Source organism: Triplophysa dalaica, chromosome 25 (genome assembly GCF_015846415.1).
Source record: "Triplophysa dalaica isolate WHDGS20190420 chromosome 25, ASM1584641v1, whole genome shotgun sequence".
NCBI classification, from domain to species: Eukaryota; Metazoa; Chordata; class Actinopteri; order Cypriniformes; family Nemacheilidae; genus Triplophysa; species Triplophysa dalaica.
The window spans coordinates 3,869,690-3,886,181 of record NC_079566.1 but is presented as its reverse complement, the minus strand read 5'-3'; the positions used below and the strand labels follow the sequence as shown (position 1 = coordinate 3,886,181).

At 42.2% G+C, this 16,492-nt stretch overlaps 1 protein-coding gene across 1 annotated transcript; it reads left to right on the top strand.

Moving 5' to 3' along the window:
- Positions 1-80: 80 nt before the first annotated feature.
- Positions 81-16,411, top strand: zgc:158376 (uncharacterized protein LOC100101643 homolog). The gene is made up of 11 exons (XM_056740908.1): positions 81-1,054; positions 2,905-3,090; positions 3,206-3,349; positions 3,438-3,524; positions 3,609-3,791; positions 5,504-5,536; positions 5,614-6,770; positions 9,678-9,841; positions 9,929-10,093; positions 11,337-11,558; positions 14,895-16,411. The coding sequence occupies exons 2-11, from the start codon at positions 2,920-2,922 to the stop codon at positions 15,050-15,052; spliced, it is 2,484 nt and encodes an 827-aa protein (XP_056596886.1). The 5' UTR covers positions 81-1,054; positions 2,905-2,919; the 3' UTR covers positions 15,053-16,411.
- The last annotated feature ends 81 nt before the right edge of the window (positions 16,412-16,492 follow it).

Below are 16,492 nucleotides of genomic sequence, written 5' to 3'. Positions count from 1 at the left end.
CTGAGTCAATCTGACTCTTTTCATTCTGCCTCAATTACATTCATTTACTTCTCTGAGTCTGAACTTTACGATATTTGTCCATCTGGGGGACTTTTATAAAAGTGTTGCGGCAATCATTTTGAAATTACGTTAATCAACACACAGGACTTTACTACACGTGTCTGTTTATTTAAATGATTATGTTATATGTTGTGTTACATTATAGTCTTGTCTAGCATGCGATTTGACGTTACCATACACTTTATCTTATCAGCATTTATTTATAATGTCAGTTGGGTTTTGGGGTAGGGCACAGGTGGACATCATTTCCCATGATGCATTTCACCCATGACGAACGCAGCGGGAGGAGCGTCCCTATTTTTCACTCTCCATTTTTTATATTTACCATATTTATTTATTTATTTATTTGTTTTTTCCAGCAGCAGTATGAAGCGCGTTGGCGTCGGGATTATTTAGCATCAGTATTGTGTGACGACTGGAACCTAACGCGTTATTTTACATGACACACACGCACACACACACACACACACACACACACCTTCAGCAGAGCAACACAATAGGAAAGACGAACAAAAGCCACGTTTATCCGTCTCTGCTGTTTTCTCTCATTCCAGGCGATCATTGGGGAATAACAGGCGAACGCAACAATGTGCGTTTAAATGACAACAGAGTGTTTGGATACACATGTGAAGATCTGATCTCATGTTTTAGGATTGAATCGCCTGTGAGAGCAGCACGTTGAGAGCTGAGGGCTGGACCCGGAGAGCACCACAGATTGTCAGAGATCGGAACTTATCTCATCTCGCAAGATTGTTATTGATCGTCGATGATAAATGTTCGGTGATAACGGATGGTGTGGTGTGTTAGTGAACGGCGTTTGGAGGAGTCACTCATGTGCGTGAAAAAAGACTGGTAGCAGGAAAGACGAGCCCAGAAACAAGGAAGCGATCTTTTTCTGTCTCTATCTCCCCCCCTCTCTTACTCTCTCTTATTGTGTTTTCACAAGAAAACATCATTCTAATGCTCGATCAAGGAGTATGCGACTCCACACAAGGTGAGTTGAACTCTCTCTCTCTCCTGTGTGTGATGTGCTCGTGCGCGGTTAGCTGCTGATGCTGTAACGTGATGTTTATCTGTGTAATGTTGTGTGCTGTGTTTTACACATGAACATCATTGGTGTTATAGCACAGCTTTATATAGGTGCCCCCTAAAGCCCACCGCAGTGCTTAAGTTTATAAACACACCAGACTGATGTGAAGCTGCTCAGCAGCGCTGGATCGCATCAGAATGGACCTGCTAACCCAAGCTAGCCTTCTGGATTCATCACTGCTGTTATTATAGAGAGTAAACTGAACACTGTGTTAATGTGTGTGTGAAGGAGAGATTTGCTCACGTGAGGTGAATCACGTGTTTATTCGTTTCTCTGGTGTTTTTCTGTGAGATGTAAAGCTGTGTGTTATAAACGTGCTGGTTAGCGCGAGGTTAGCTGCCTGTGTTAGCTCATGTGTGATCATTACAGTCATCACAATCGCTTCACACTGTCACACTAAATCTCATTTGTGTGTGTTTCAGTCTAACGTACATCACCCTGTAGTAGAATTTCAGGCCTACACAAAGAATTTATAATAATGATGCACGGTAACCATGGTTTCCACCTAAATGCTTTAGTTACTACAGTTTCTCTAATATAACATGGAAATGAAAGAGAAAGTGACATCTATACTGCAGGAACTGTGTTTTAATGGAGATAACTGTGTTTACAGAGAGCTGTCAGTCTGTGTTGTGAGAGGTGTGTGTGTGTTTAATATGTAAAGTTATATGGCAGGAGGATTGACAACACTGTAGATATATAAATGACAACAAAAGTTTGATTCATATCACCCAAACACGTGAAGAAATAACTAACTGTGTTACTGAATATTACATTAACTTTAATTCATTTAGCAGACGCTTTTATCCAGAGCCACTTAAGTACAAATGACAGAGAGAATTAACATTGTGTCTAATGAGCTGTGCTATAAATCAACTAATATGTTCAAATTGAAATATAGATTTCTTGGTATTATTTCTGATATATTGTATCATCCGTATTTTCTTAAACCCCTTTTGAAAGCGTCCAGACATCAGAAAAGAATCCGTCTATAGACACGTATTCTGTTTAACATAAGGGATATATACATGCCTTATGGATGTGACAAGAAGAGACGCATGTTTTTGTGAGATCAGGATTACCGTGTATTAATAAGCACAAACCAGAAGCAATAATACCCAAACACGGAAAAGGGATGGATCTTCATACACAATAAAGCCGTTATATTTTCTATTTTTATGCACATTGTTTATAAGGGAAATGGACCGTTATGGAGGTGACAGTTCTGAAAGCAGCACTTACCTGGAAACCATGATTTGAAAAAAACAAAAATGCTTGAAAAACTGTGATACAGACTACACATGGCTATCTAAACTACTAAACGTTGACATCTGACTCATGAATAGAGTGAAAACCGTAATACTAGTCAGTTTGACATTTGCATAGGATTGGCCATGCGTTTATATTGACAGGCAGCCCTTGACATGAAGATAATATGTAAGGTACCTTTCAGAAGGTGAATGATGTTTTCTACTGTTCACACCACACATGGGTTTTCTCTTCGTGTCTGTGACTATCCTTTTGGACAGACCTGTGACCCAGTGGACCATTTAGTGTTTAATGAAACCGTTCATTCAGTAGTCAAGAGTCCCGTGCTTGCTTCCAAGTCTCTAGTTTGTGGCAGGTAGACTGATGAACCCATGATCTAACCAGTTACACCTTTCTCAAAACCATTAGAAGGTCTTTAATGCGGCTGATGTCTCTTCAGTTCATTCTTTGGTTGTATTCACGGCTAACTTGTGTGTATCTGTCAGTTGAATGCAGAGGGGATGTCTGGCAGTAAGGCGCTGGGAGGGGCGCGGCGGCGACGGACACGTTGCCGGCGCTGTCAAGCCTGCATGCGGACTGAGTGCGGCGAGTGCCACTTCTGCAAAGACATGAAGAAGTTTGGTGGACCGGGCCGGATGAAGCAGTCGTGTCTGCTCAGGCAGTGCACTGCGGTAAATACAGCCGTACACACCTCACTCGTACATGACAAGAAACCGTCAAAGTTCTTTCCCCTGCATGGGCGAGACGCGAGTAACAAGTGTCTGTCACCATGTCGTCCTCCTCCAGCCGGTGTTGCCTCACACAGCCGTGTGTTTTGCGTGCGGTGAAGCGGGGAAGGAGGACACGGTGGAGTCTGAGGAGGAGAAGTTCAGTCTGTCTCTGATGGAGTGCACCATCTGTAATGAGATCATTCACCCCAGCTGTCTGAAGGTCTGTGTGTCTTGATTCTGTGCGAGAACATGTCCCACCTGAGCTCTTTATTCTCTCACACCTGAAATGACCAAACTGTCTCCTGCAGATGGGTAAATCTGAAGGCATCATTAATGACGAGATCCCAAACTGCTGGGAGTGTCCAAAGTGCCACAAGGAAGGAAAAACCAGTAAGGTAAGAACAGTTTGAGACGATCCTCTTGACTTTGCCGTAGATGAAATAAAAGGTTGAAGTGCCTTGTGTGTGTTTATGTTCAAGGATCAGGGAGACGGTTTAGGAAAGAGACGGATGGACAACGGAGAGGTGAGTCGCTGGAAACTGACCGACGATCCGCCACCGAGTAAAAAGAAGCCGGCGTCTCTGGAAGACACGGCTCGTCAGGATGGACATAAGCGCAAGAAAGAGAAAGATCTGCCTCAGGAGAGCGCTTCCAAAAAGAAGGTCAGTCCGGTGGAGCTTCTGGATCTGTTTGGAATGTGGAGACGCCGGTAACGTGTGCCGTTTTCTTGGTGCTGTGGCATTATAGAGCGAAAGAAAAAGAATGAAGCTGCTATATGAATGAAGGTTTAAGTCAGGCTCAGCTTTAAATCAGAAAGCAGTTACACAAGTTATAGCTATAATACACACATTCACATTTGATCACACAGCGGGAGCATATTGGCCATGAAAAATGTCAGACACTTTCTTCACCGTTGCTCAAGTGTTGTGGGTGTTGTCCACTTTGATCTGTATCTATCCAGCATTCTTGTTGAATAAAAACTATTGTCTATAGCAGTGGTCTCCAACGTGGTGCACGCATGAACTCTGTACGGTGCCCGCCAAACACAGGATCAACAATAATGCACAGGACAGTTGATAAATCTGTGCCTATAGGGATCGGCCGAGTGCTAAATCATCATGAAGTGTGATTAGCACGTGTTATAAGCATTTATATATTCAAGTGCAAAAATATGTCAAAGAAAAAAGAATTTGGTCCTGTGAGCCTAAAAATAATGCATCACATGTTTCAAGTTTGAAAGTATTTTATAAGCAAGTAGCACCCTTGATGATTTTATATCTTCAGGTAGTCCTCACTTACAAAAAGGTTGGAGACCCCTGGTCTATAGACACCAGATCACTGGAAGCGATGCTCACCAAATGAGTTCTGATTGTGCCCATAAGGTGGCTCTCCAACAAATCTAATGAATATATATATTTTTCTTAATCTTCAAAAATTGGTTTTGTTTCTGCAGAAGAAACAATGTCAACACTTTACGATAAGTTTGTGTTTGTTAACATTAGTGAATGCCATAGCTAACATGAATGAAAATCCTCCACAGCATTTATTCACCAGGCACTCAGAGAAAGATCCGGATGTGATGCATGTGAAACCTTGTTTTAAAAAGAGTAATATTTTCTTATTTAAATCATTTCGCTGACGAAAAAAATGAGGAACAATCACAACAGGAAAAGAACAAAAAGTACAAGTTCATTTAAAAACAGGCTCTTCAATTTTGAATGTAAACATTTCTAATAATCCAATTATTTCAATTACAAACATGAAAAGACTGCTTGAGCTTCACACACGATTTACAATTTTAAAAAGTTTTTATTTGAAAATAAACTATGTACTCGTTATTATTACTTCTTTATGTCAACAAAATGCAATATACAACAACTATATTTCCCTAAATGTTACTTAAGTAAAGGTCATAGAACTGAAATGTGCACACTTAAATCAAATGAATTCCAGCTGCCGTTGAATCTGAATTGATTGGGTGGGTTATCATTATGAAGTGTGACATGTCACTACAATTGCTCTGATCAAATGACGTAAGAGAAAAAAAGATTTTAGTTTAGCATTAATGTAACTATGAAAACAAGCACTTATCTTTAACTGGGAAATAACGGAGTTGAATTAAAAACATAAAGTGTTGTCCTTGACATAATCGCAGATCTTCTGGAATGTACAGTCATGGCAAAAGTATTGGAACAGCAAGTGAAGTCTCTACATGGAATGTTTTTGTGTTTGTTGATGCTGTTTTTTCTGGGCAAAGAGTCTGAAACCTGAAATGAAAATTGGCAAAAGACTTAAGTAAATGAACTTCAATGATATCGTATTAAAAGCACTGACCTCTGTCTTTATACACGCTGTCTGTGTTTTTGTCGAACAGGTCAAGGGCGCCCGTGATAAGCACCTGAAAAAGGTATGATTGTTATATTCTCCAGGCGAATTGTTTAAAATGACCATTGACTCTCACAACAGCACTTCTCTTTCTGGCAGAAAATGAAACCCAACTCCTCCGACTCTTCTGAAGCAAACGGGCCCAACTCGTCTTCAGCTGGAGGCCACGGTTCTTCTGGAGGTTCCGCTGCAGCGCAGGCCTCATCTTTAACTCCAAGCCTGGACCAGCGCTCTCATCACCGTGAGAAACTGGAACGCTTCAAACGCATGTGTCAGCTTTTTGAGCGAGTGCCGGACTCTAGCTCTTCCTCATCGTCCAGTTCTGAAAGTGACTCCGAATCGGTCTCTGAATCACCATCTCCTGCCGCCGCCTCCGAACCGTCCTCTCCGACCCCCACGTACGGCAACAGCAGCGCCCGCGAACGCAGTCGGCGTCTGGCAGAACTGGGCTTCAGTGCCAGCGAGGACTCTGAAGGTGAGAGTTTCGTAGCAGAAAAGGAGCAAGACAACACGGACGAGCCACAGCCACAGCGGCGTCGGGGAGAGGCGACCCACAGGGTGCGTAAAGTGGTTATGGACACGGAAGCTGACGATGAGGAAGGCTCAGGGGACCGCACTCGCAAGACCGCCACGCTGGCCCCATCATCGCCACTGTCAACGACCCAAGCACCGCCCAGCGGACACGGGCTTACGTCGGAGGGTGTGTCCTCATCCAGACGCACTAATGGACAGGAGGCACGCAACGGCCGCACGCGGGCGGGCGGTCGAGAAACTCAAGAGAAGGAGAATTCCAACAGCGGTAGCGTGGCTAATCACCGGCATGGAGCCGCTAAGTCCGTACGTGGCAGCAAGATTCGCAGCGGAAGCCGGCAAGGCCAGAACATTCCCTCAAATAAGAGCGGGGATACGACAGCGGTGGGTTCTGGGACTGCTAATGGCAGTAGTGCCACATCGAACCTGTCGAACCCCGTCAGTGGCTCGCTGCCGTTGCATCGCTCTCAGCAGTCCCGCTTGGGGCCCACGCGCTCTCAGCTGGTGAAGCGTAGTCCTGCCGCTGTGCCCTCCCCTCCGAGGCCTGTACAGATGGAGCGGCACTTGGTCCGTCCGCCACCTGCCTGCCCTGAGCCGCACTGTTTGCTGTTGGACGGCGGCGCTTCGCACGTGCTGCCGAGGGAGGTGTGGCTTCGTGTCTTCCAACACCTCAGTCAACGGCAGCTGTGTGTCTGCATGCGGGTCTGCCGCACCTGGAGCCGCTGGTGAGATAGCATGCCATCTAAAACATGATGATGCACACAATGATGGCTGGGCGGCCTTACTATAATATCACAACTATAGAACAATAGTTCTAAACCTCTTTGTGTTTGCGGCCCCCAGTAAACCCATTTAAAGATCTGGCGCTGCCCCCCCCCACTGTACATTCAAGAAAGTGTGTCAAATACAGTTATTATAAAGAAGTTTAGCAAAATATGAAAATGAAATGAGATCAGATTATAAATGTAAAAAACCCTGCTGTTAAAAAGAAACCATCACATAAATTCGAGTTAAATAATATTATGAAACATAATTTATACGTTAATAGTGCAGACGCGGTGGGTGTGGGGTCATTTGCCAGTCGAAAGTAGAGCATTACATCTTTAAAAACTGTCAACAGGTTCAAACAGTCGGTCAACTTCATAAATATAGGAACGCCTCTCCCTTCACGTGCACTCAGAACTGTTCGGGAGAGAGAGAGAGAGACTCACGCTTAATTTAAAGATACTGTCTGAAAGACAAACATACTTTTAATAATAATCGAAGTGTTTGTTAAGATGATGTAGAGGTGATCGCTGCTGTGCTCTTGGTTCACGTTTGCCTACTTTGTAGATATGAAGCGTTTGTGTGCAGCCTGAAATTACACTGCGCAGGACCTTCAATGAGTCTGAGGCGCCGCTCGCACACGCAGCTTCTGAGGGAACATTGCCCTCCTTCAATTAAGAGATCACTCCAAAATTATTTTCAGGATTTCTGAATTTACCATTTATAGGTTTAAAATCATCGGTTTCATTTTGGGAACTACTGGCAACATTTATCCCAAATTTCAAATGAAAGTGTTGCTTTTTATTTGCGTTTATTTGCAAAAGGACAAGCTGGTCAAAACCATAAAAAATGCAGTGTTTACAGATCTTTAATATTGCAAAGAAAACGAGTGCCTATACATGTTTAAACAACACCATACTAATGTGTTACATGTATTTTACAATCTGTTCAAATATGTGATGAAATATCTTTTTGCAGCTTTCACGCGTGTTTGCATTCACTCAGTGTTTCTCAGTACTGTTGGGTAACTTCATGTCCCTTCTGAGATTTGTGTCAAGGGCTGTGCCTTAACTTTTTTTGCAAATTGCTCTGGGGCTACAGAGGTTAAAAGCGAGGACGTTGGAGTTTCATAGTGTGTTTGGCAACAGCTTCACTCAAACAGTAAAATGCTCATGAAACACACTCTCACAGCATCTTTGAAGATGAAGTTCATGTGTTCTTGAACTCATACACTCCAGACACAGACAAATCCACGACTGTCACGCGTGTAGCACGTTCAAGTGTGCAGCTCATTCACTCAGACACGCAGAACAGCCAGAGCCGTCCGTGAGCCCGCATCTGGCTATATGGACTCAATACAGATGGGAAACTATAAAACAGACTAAAGCTTAGTAAAATATCAGTACACACTTGCCAAACTGTATCACACGTGTGCTACATTAGTTATTTAATCTTAGCACATGTGTGTTGCACTGTACAGCCCTGGTCCAGCGTTTATATAACGTCCTTCTCCCAAATGCAGTGAGCAAACAAACACAGCTGAAGTTGTGTCAGCCGAGTGAAGCGGCATTGATGGGTGTGCAGATCTTTCTCACACTGGCTGGTTGAGGAATGGGCGTGCTCTTTCTCTCACGCTAGCGTTTCATTCTCTGGATGACGTGTGGTTGTGTTCTAATGCTGGGTGGATGAGGTGTGGGCATGTTTTTCCGGGAGAATTGTCCAATAAGGGACTAAGAACCCTTGTTACGAATGGGAATCCATGCTGGAAAAACCTTTCATAAACCTGTACGAACCCTGGTGGAGTGAATCCAGCACAGACATACTATGTGATACGTTCAACTGGTTCAAGTTGACCAGATTAAGCATGAGAAGCTAGCACGTTTAACAGTATAAAGAATGCATGATATAGCATGTTACCCCACCTTTAAAAGGCGTGATGGTTTGGAGTTAGTAACGGAGGTTTGTTTAACTATTATTCTGGGCTGGAAATTGTGTCAAAAGAAAGTATTTTCCCTGTTCCTTAAAAAAACTTAGAGTTTCTGATATAGAGACATATTGCACTCCTATATTCCTAGAGCGATCTTCTTTTTATGGGAATATAGAACGCGTAAAATAACAGCGTACTTTGTTTGAAACTTTTTTCTTTCTATTGAACCATTATGTAATTCATGTAATACTGTTTTATGTTGATCTCAGAAGTATTTTATCATCATTAAATCTTATTCACTGGAAAAGACAGATAAACATCATTTGACAAATGATTGTTACACATCAATGATCCAAGTGTTATCTCTTACACACCGTAGGACACTAAATCAGCATCTTATGGTGTAGGATGTGTTTGGTAAATGATCCAGAATCATCATCTCTGCACACCATGATTCACTTGTATGTCAATAAACTTTGATAAACGCTGCATTGATCTGCACTGACATGTATCGCTTAGATTCCCTTTTTTTTATACAGATGTGTTTTACAACAAAACATTATTTTAAATAGTTGAAGCATCCAAGAGTCCAAGCATCCATACTCTTGAAGCGGCCAAGAGTAGTGTGGTCCTGTGGTAGATGTATTCAAGTGAACTTAAAAAAATATCAAAGCCAAGTGTTTTAGATGCATTGAATATTGTGTTCTTTTCTCCACGTTTACATGCTGTCATGGTATAGTGTGTGATATACATTGTATGTAACATAAAAGAGGAAATGTTTTTAATTGTAATATTACATCAAATGTTTTTAAATGTAAAGTGAAGTGTAACAGACGATTGAATTGTGTGATAAACAGCAGATTTTTTTCTTTGTGTCTTTGAGAAATCTCTGACTCTGTATGTGTGTGTGTGTGTGTGTGTGTGTGCGTTTGTTTTACAGGTGCTGTGATAAGAAGTTATGGACACAGATTGATTTGAGTCGACAGCGCTCCATAACGCCCATAATGCTCAGTGGTATTATCCGTCGACAGCCGGTATCTCTGAACCTCGGTTACACTAATATCTCTAAAAAGCAGCTGATGTGGCTGATAAACCGTTTACAAGGTAAATCACACCTGCGGATGTCATGACAGCTCAAAGTGACACACTTCTGTATTTGTTGATGAAGAGAGTGGTGTTTTCTATCCTCAGGTCTGCTGGAGTTGAACGTGTCGGGCTGTCCGTGGTCATCAGTTTCAGCGCTCTGTCAATCTGTGTGTCCGTGCCTCTGGCTCCTGGATCTCAGTCGGGTGGAGGATCTCAAAGACTCGCACCTTAAAGAACTGCTGGCTCCGCCCTCTAATGACACACGCTCAGGTCTTTGCTTTCACTTTCACACAAAGACTATCCCTGCTTGTGTGTGTGTGGTGTGGATTCATGCGTGTGTGCGCTGTGTGTGTGCATGCATGCGTACCTCTGCGGATTCATGCGTGTCTGATGATTCATGTGTGTCTATGATGCGGATTCATGCGTGTCTGATGATTCATGTGTGTGTATGAAACGGATTCATGCGTGTCTGATGATTCATGTGTGTGTATGAAACGGATTCATGCGTGTCTGATGATTCATGTGTGTGTATGAAACGGATTCATGCGTGTCTGATGATTCATGCGTGTCTGCGGTGCGAATTCACGCGTGTGTGGATTTGTGCGTGTTTGATTTAATGCGTTTGTGTGAACGGTGTGGATTCATGGGTGTGTGTGTAAACGGTGTGACATGTATGTGTGCACTGTGGATTCATACATGTGTGTACGGTGTGGAATTATGCGTGTGTATGTGGAGGGGTTATATGAGTGTGTGGATCCATGTGTGTGCTTATATGTGTGCGTGTGATAATCCTTCGCTCTTTGGTTCAAGATCATGTGTTTTTGTGCAGTTTTTAAACATCAGTTATGGGCTTTACTGTGTCTTCTCGTGTGATTGGCTGATATGTTTTAGCATTTGTTGTGTATTTTGTTATCATGAGCTGTGTTTTGTCATCTTTGATGTGTGCAGCATCTGTTCGGTGTCTTAAAGGATTTTTATTACACTTGTATGATTCAGTAAGTTGTAAATAGGGATCTCATACGGTGTGAGTGTACACAATCATCAGGTGCAGGTGTGTGTAATCCTGTAGAGTTCTAGAGAGTTTAGAGGTGAATTCTCTCTTGTTGTCTCGACTCAGACAGCAAAGCGTTCAGTACTCTTGTCTTTCAGTGCTTCTCTATGTCTCATGATGAAAGGAGATACAGGTGAGCTTGTGTACATGACGTAGAGTTCAGTATGCAGTAAAGTGCTTGAGGTTCAGTTGTATATTGTTGTGTGTTGTGTTGTCCTGTAGCAGGTGTTTGTGTTCTTCTGTGGGAATGTAAACGCTGTATAGAGCCAGAGTTTTGTGTGTCTGTAGTGAGAGATTGATGTTGATCAGGTCATTCTCTATCACTCTCTGTGTCAAAGCTTTTGTTTTTTAACCCCAAAATGAGACCTCAGGAATGAAAAGGGGTTTAAAGTTTCATTAAGAAGGATGGATCTGTGTGGTGGGACATGTTTGACATGAACTGACTGCAAGTGTTGTTCACAGCTCATGGAGAAAACCGAGGTGGACGTTTCCAGAATGTGACGGAGCTGAGGCTGGCTGGTTTGGAGGTGACGGACGCTGTGTCCCGCCTCTTAGTGAGATATCTGCCTCATCTGACCAAACTGGACCTGAGTCATTGCTGCCACATCACAGATCAGACCATCTACACACTGACATCACCAATGTCTCCGCTCCGAGAGAGTCTAACACACGTCAACCTGTCAGGTACACAACAAACCACTGCACTTCGTCAGTAGGGCTCTTCACAATTGAAATGGTTAACCTCGGGTTATTCTAAACCCTGGGTAGACACAGATTCCTGGGTTATCTGGTTCACATTTCACACTAATTATAAATGATCACTGAACCCTGGGTTACATTAGTCTTATTCGCATATCAGTGGTGTCAACCGTCATGATTGGATAAATACTGCAGCGTCAAACTGACTGAATACAAATTGTGCGTGGTCCCTTTAAATAAGTCAATTGTTCCACAACTGAGAAAAGGAGTAGGCTGTTTTAAAGGAGTAGTTGATTATAACATTGAGATTTCATCATAATTCACTCAACCACATGACACACAAGACGTCCATGTGTTTAATTCTCATGTGGAAAACAATTGAGGCTTTCGAGGAAACCTTTCCAGGGATCTTCTCCATGTGATGGGGGGGGGGGCTGTTGATTAAGGTCCAAGGGGATTTTCCCAACGGAAGTGAGCATTCATATGTCCTGCACCCTGAGCAGTAGAAGTCAACTCTTTGAAGGGTGTAGGGCATGTGTCACGATAAACCGACGATAAATATCAGATGATTTATGCACAGCTTGTGAGTGATGTACAGGAAAGTGCTGCTGCGTCCGAAAGCCAGAGGGCGCTCTCGAGCGGAAACCTCAAAAACACACTGCAGAAGAAGACCATAACACAATCTAAGAAATGCCTATGGATATCTTAAAACACTGTTACTCAAGCCTCATCAGGTATTTTTAAGATAATAAAGTATATTTATAATGCTCATGTTTGAAGGGTGTTGCTTTTTCAAATCCACATTATAAGTGACTGCACTTTCTTTAGATCGAGCAGCATTTCCTACTGATCCCAGAGCTGTGCTTCAGACAAGCTACGCATTCAAAAAATATCGGCACATTGCATATCGCAGCCAGCTTGATTTCAATTGAATTTTGTGGTATCGCAATAAATTCTTGTGAAGCCCAAAGGGAACGACAGGCCAAATGTTACCTTGTCAACACCCCACATGCACTCTGAATCCAGCGCTCGTTTGTTAAAAATAAACAACACTTTTAATACTTCTTTTTAAATATTGTGTAATTATGTCTTATTTCATTGGTTTTTTATTATTAATAAATGGAATATGTGATAAAGGAAACCTATTATAAACAAGTAACTATTTTTAAACGTATTAAACTTTCCTATTAACTTTATACTATATTATAACAATCTCCAATCATATGCATCACAGACAAAAATTGGTTAAAACAAACTAAATGAATGAACTTACATTTGTGGGTAACAAAACAATCTAAATACAGCTCCATATTTGCTTCAAAATGAGTCACGAGCACCTGTAATCCAAGATCACATGATCACAAACAGAACTCACTCACTTGAAGTGACCAATGGCATGTGCCCTTCACTAACAGACTTCTGAAAGTGCACACCGCGAAGGGATTCAGGTGTTCACTTTAGATTGGAACGCCCCTACAAATGGTGTCCCCTTCACTAAGGGCCCTTCAAGGGCACATTAATGCCGTTTGGAAAATGCCCCAAATTTCAGTTTCACCGCAGCTTCAAAGGCTCTAAAACAGTCGATGAACAAGAGTGTTGTCTAGTTAAACGATTGATAATTCTCCAAGAAAAATCGTTTTAAACATGAATATATACGGCTTGCTCTTACTCGGAGGTCGTCCATGTAGCCTGTCCACAACCTCACGTACTCTGATATCACCTTGGAAAGGTGAAGTTCCATCCCAGTGTTCACGAGTGAAGAGAATGAAGAGCGTTCAAAAGCTCTTGATGTTGAATGACATGTTAAATGTCTTTCTGCAAGATTATTGTTTAAATTGGTTAGTTCATGTGCGTATCAGGTAGAACTTGACTGATTGTGGAAGTGGCTGATTATCTACGTCGATTTTAAGCATTTTTTCGATTATCCACATTGGTCATTTAAAAAGCTGATTTGCTGATAAAAAATAATAATTTTGAAATGCGCTATTTGGCTCTGAAGCACATCATTTTAAGTCATGCCAATCACAAATCACAATAAAAAAACATCATGTACTCGCGTGGTCTCAAAAGACAATCTTCAGTCCGTGCATGCACACGGGACACAGCCCGTACTTGACACTATGACACTATACAGGCTGTGCTTTCAGCCGTCTCTCTCGCGTGCATCTTTCTGAAATGTGTCATTAAAACAGATTTAAAACTGCGAATACTCATCATAGAACGTCTAAATGTCTAAAGAAAGCTTGAAGTGGTAACATTTAAATGATCCAATTGATATTTTTGGATGATATACTTCAGTATGTATTACAGTAAAGACAGGTGCAGTTTCTCCCGCATCATGTTGTTATGGGGTCACATCCTCATGCAGAGCGCTCTATGTCACATGATCCACACAAACCCCAAACAATGGCACAACAAAACAGCAATAATCTTCGTTAAATATGTTGATTGAACTTTTGTTTGTTTATTTCCTTACTGTTTACCATGATGTTACTATAGTTAACGTGTAGTAACCATGTTTTTTGAGCAAAGTTTTGTCAGAGCTGTTGTTATTGGTAATTTTGAGCGTGAGCTTTACAATGTGATTGCGTGATGTGAAAGTTGTGGACTGCATCGCGCCACAAGCCATAAATTTATGTTTAAAAAGTGTTTCATTTTTCTTGGAAAATGAGCACTGGTTTGGCTAAAGAACTCTCTTATTCATCGCTGGTGTGCTGTAGAGTTGTTTGAATATGAGATGAAACTGAAATCTGGACCTTAACCAACGGCCTCCCATTGAAGTGCATTATATAGTCAAGAGCCCTGGAAAGCTTTCCTCATAACCCTTATGTTGAAGAAATAAACACACAGTGTGACATGTGGGTGAGTGAATAAGCATGACATTTTCATTTGAAATTGAACTAGTCCTTTAAGCCTCTTGGGACGTTTGTTCCTCAAATAAAAAATTGAAACAATTGTTCTTTGAGCGTACACAGCTTGTGATATCTCAAAATGCAGTTCTTACCATGCTTTGGAGCAGCGCTTTATAACCCCGTGTGAAGTGGAGGGATAAAAGCAGGGTTTACAATGCCGATAACCGGGGCTTAAGCGCAAAAAAGTTTCACAATATCAGGCCCCCAAAATCCAGTTGTTTTGTAAAGAACAGCCAAACCAAGGTGTTGTGTTTTTAGTTGAAGTCGGTGTTGTGTAAACTATTCCACTATTTTTGATGGAAGAGAACCAGATTATATCCAAATAAACATCATCAAAACAACTAGATGTAGATGTCTATACAGGCAGCGTCTGAGACTGATGTTCATTGTGCGTGTTTGTGTGTTTCAGGGTGTGTAAAGGTGACGGATCAGTGTTTGTCTCTGTTGCGTCGCTGCGTGTCGCTGCAGAGCGTTGACTTGCGTTCATGCGGCACGCTCGCCCCGGACATCTGCCAACTGCACTGCTTCCCCTCTCCTGAAGACAGACTGCTGCTGAAGAACAGCTAAAAACACACAACACAACACACACACACACACTGACGCTCTTACTCCCTGGATCGGACAAATCAAATCCATGTACATATATAACTGTGTGTGTGTGTGTGTGTGTGTGTACATTTGTAGTTTGCTGTAAATTATTTACCCGTGTACACAGATCCCGCCCCCTCATCCTGAAGTCCCGCCCCCTCTCCTATGCCGAATGTTGAATTTATCCGAGCGTGTGTGAATGTGACGGAGGTGACGCCGCGGTGTGGTTCCCGTGGGACAGCTGTCACTCTCTTCAGCTCTGCTGTTAACATGTAAGGTGACGGATGTCTTCTGTCCGTGGGTCATTTCTCTCTTCGGGTCAGGATGCTTGCTGTGTCCATTCACCGTCTACTCTCTGCTTTCTATTCCTCTTGTGTTTCTATAAGCTGAAAGTCTGAGGGCTTGTCTTTGATTTACTGTCTCCATTAAAGCTGCTGCTGACCCGCCGGCGTCACTCGTGCTGACCCACCGGTGTTTTCGAAGCATGGTTCAGTATTATCATGAAACCCAAAGCAAGCACGGATTGAACCGGACTATGTCATCCTCTTCCGTGCCATCATGTGCACGCTGACATCGCCGTCTGTTTCTTCCTAAAGCAGCTTGTGTTTAATCTCCCGCAGCTTCCAGAATGCGATGCATGTCGACATCTTGCACTGACTGTATTCCTTGCACACTTTACTTCAGTATTGGGTCCAGTACATCACAGCTGAATGTGTTTGACGGCAGTACGGGAAGAAATGACAGAATTCCATTGCGCTGTTGTAACTCCACAGACGGCATCCTCCCTTAAAAGTGAACTCAAAAGACCACCACCATGATGTAGTTGCAACTGCGGAACCTGAAATGTTTTTGACACCATATTGATACAAATGATCCTTATCGTGATGTTTTATTTCATGTACATTTTAGGGATCATGTTCTGTGCCGTTTAACTTGAGTTACCTCCATCTGAAATGACCTGTGCGTAGATAACGGTTACATATCAAACACTGACTTCAGCATATGTTTGTTTTGAAAGGAATCGAATCGAAACAAAGCCGACAGATGACAGATTCCTATGTCATCTTGATGTGTTTCGTATGGGTTCAAAGGCCACGTTACAGAAATGCCATGTCTGAACTGAACTGAGTATTGGGTTTGGATCCATAGTACTATATCTTGCCAAAATGTCCTTTTTTCTTTTTTTCTATTTTTTGGTTTTTCATATTTCTTCCATTGCATTGATCTAAGTGATTAAAGATAGATAAAACAATGAGAAAAAGAGAAACTCAAGGCAGCTACTATAAGAGTGACTACTGTAAAATGTCTAACTAAATAAAGACAGTGGGGTTGTTTTTATTTGCTCTCCTGTCGTGTTTCTGGTGGTGCCGCCGTACAGATTTCGATGATATGTTTTATATATGTGTTCAAAGAACCCGT

What these genes read in the sequence shown, in the direction of transcription:
- zgc:158376 (XM_056740908.1), top strand. Translation starts at nt 2,920, where the DNA reads ATGTCTGGCAGTAAGGCGCTGGGAGGGGCGCGGCGGCGACGGACACGT. An exon ending in TTCACCCCAGCTGTCTGAAG is followed by an intron (nt 3,350 to 3,437) that starts GTCTGTGTGTCT and finishes TGTCTCCTGCAG; the next exon opens with ATGGGTAAATCTGAAGGCAT. An exon ending in AGAGCGCTTCCAAAAAGAAG is followed by an intron (nt 3,792 to 5,503) that starts GTCAGTCCGGTG and finishes TTTGTCGAACAG; the next exon opens with GTCAAGGGCGCCCGTGATAA.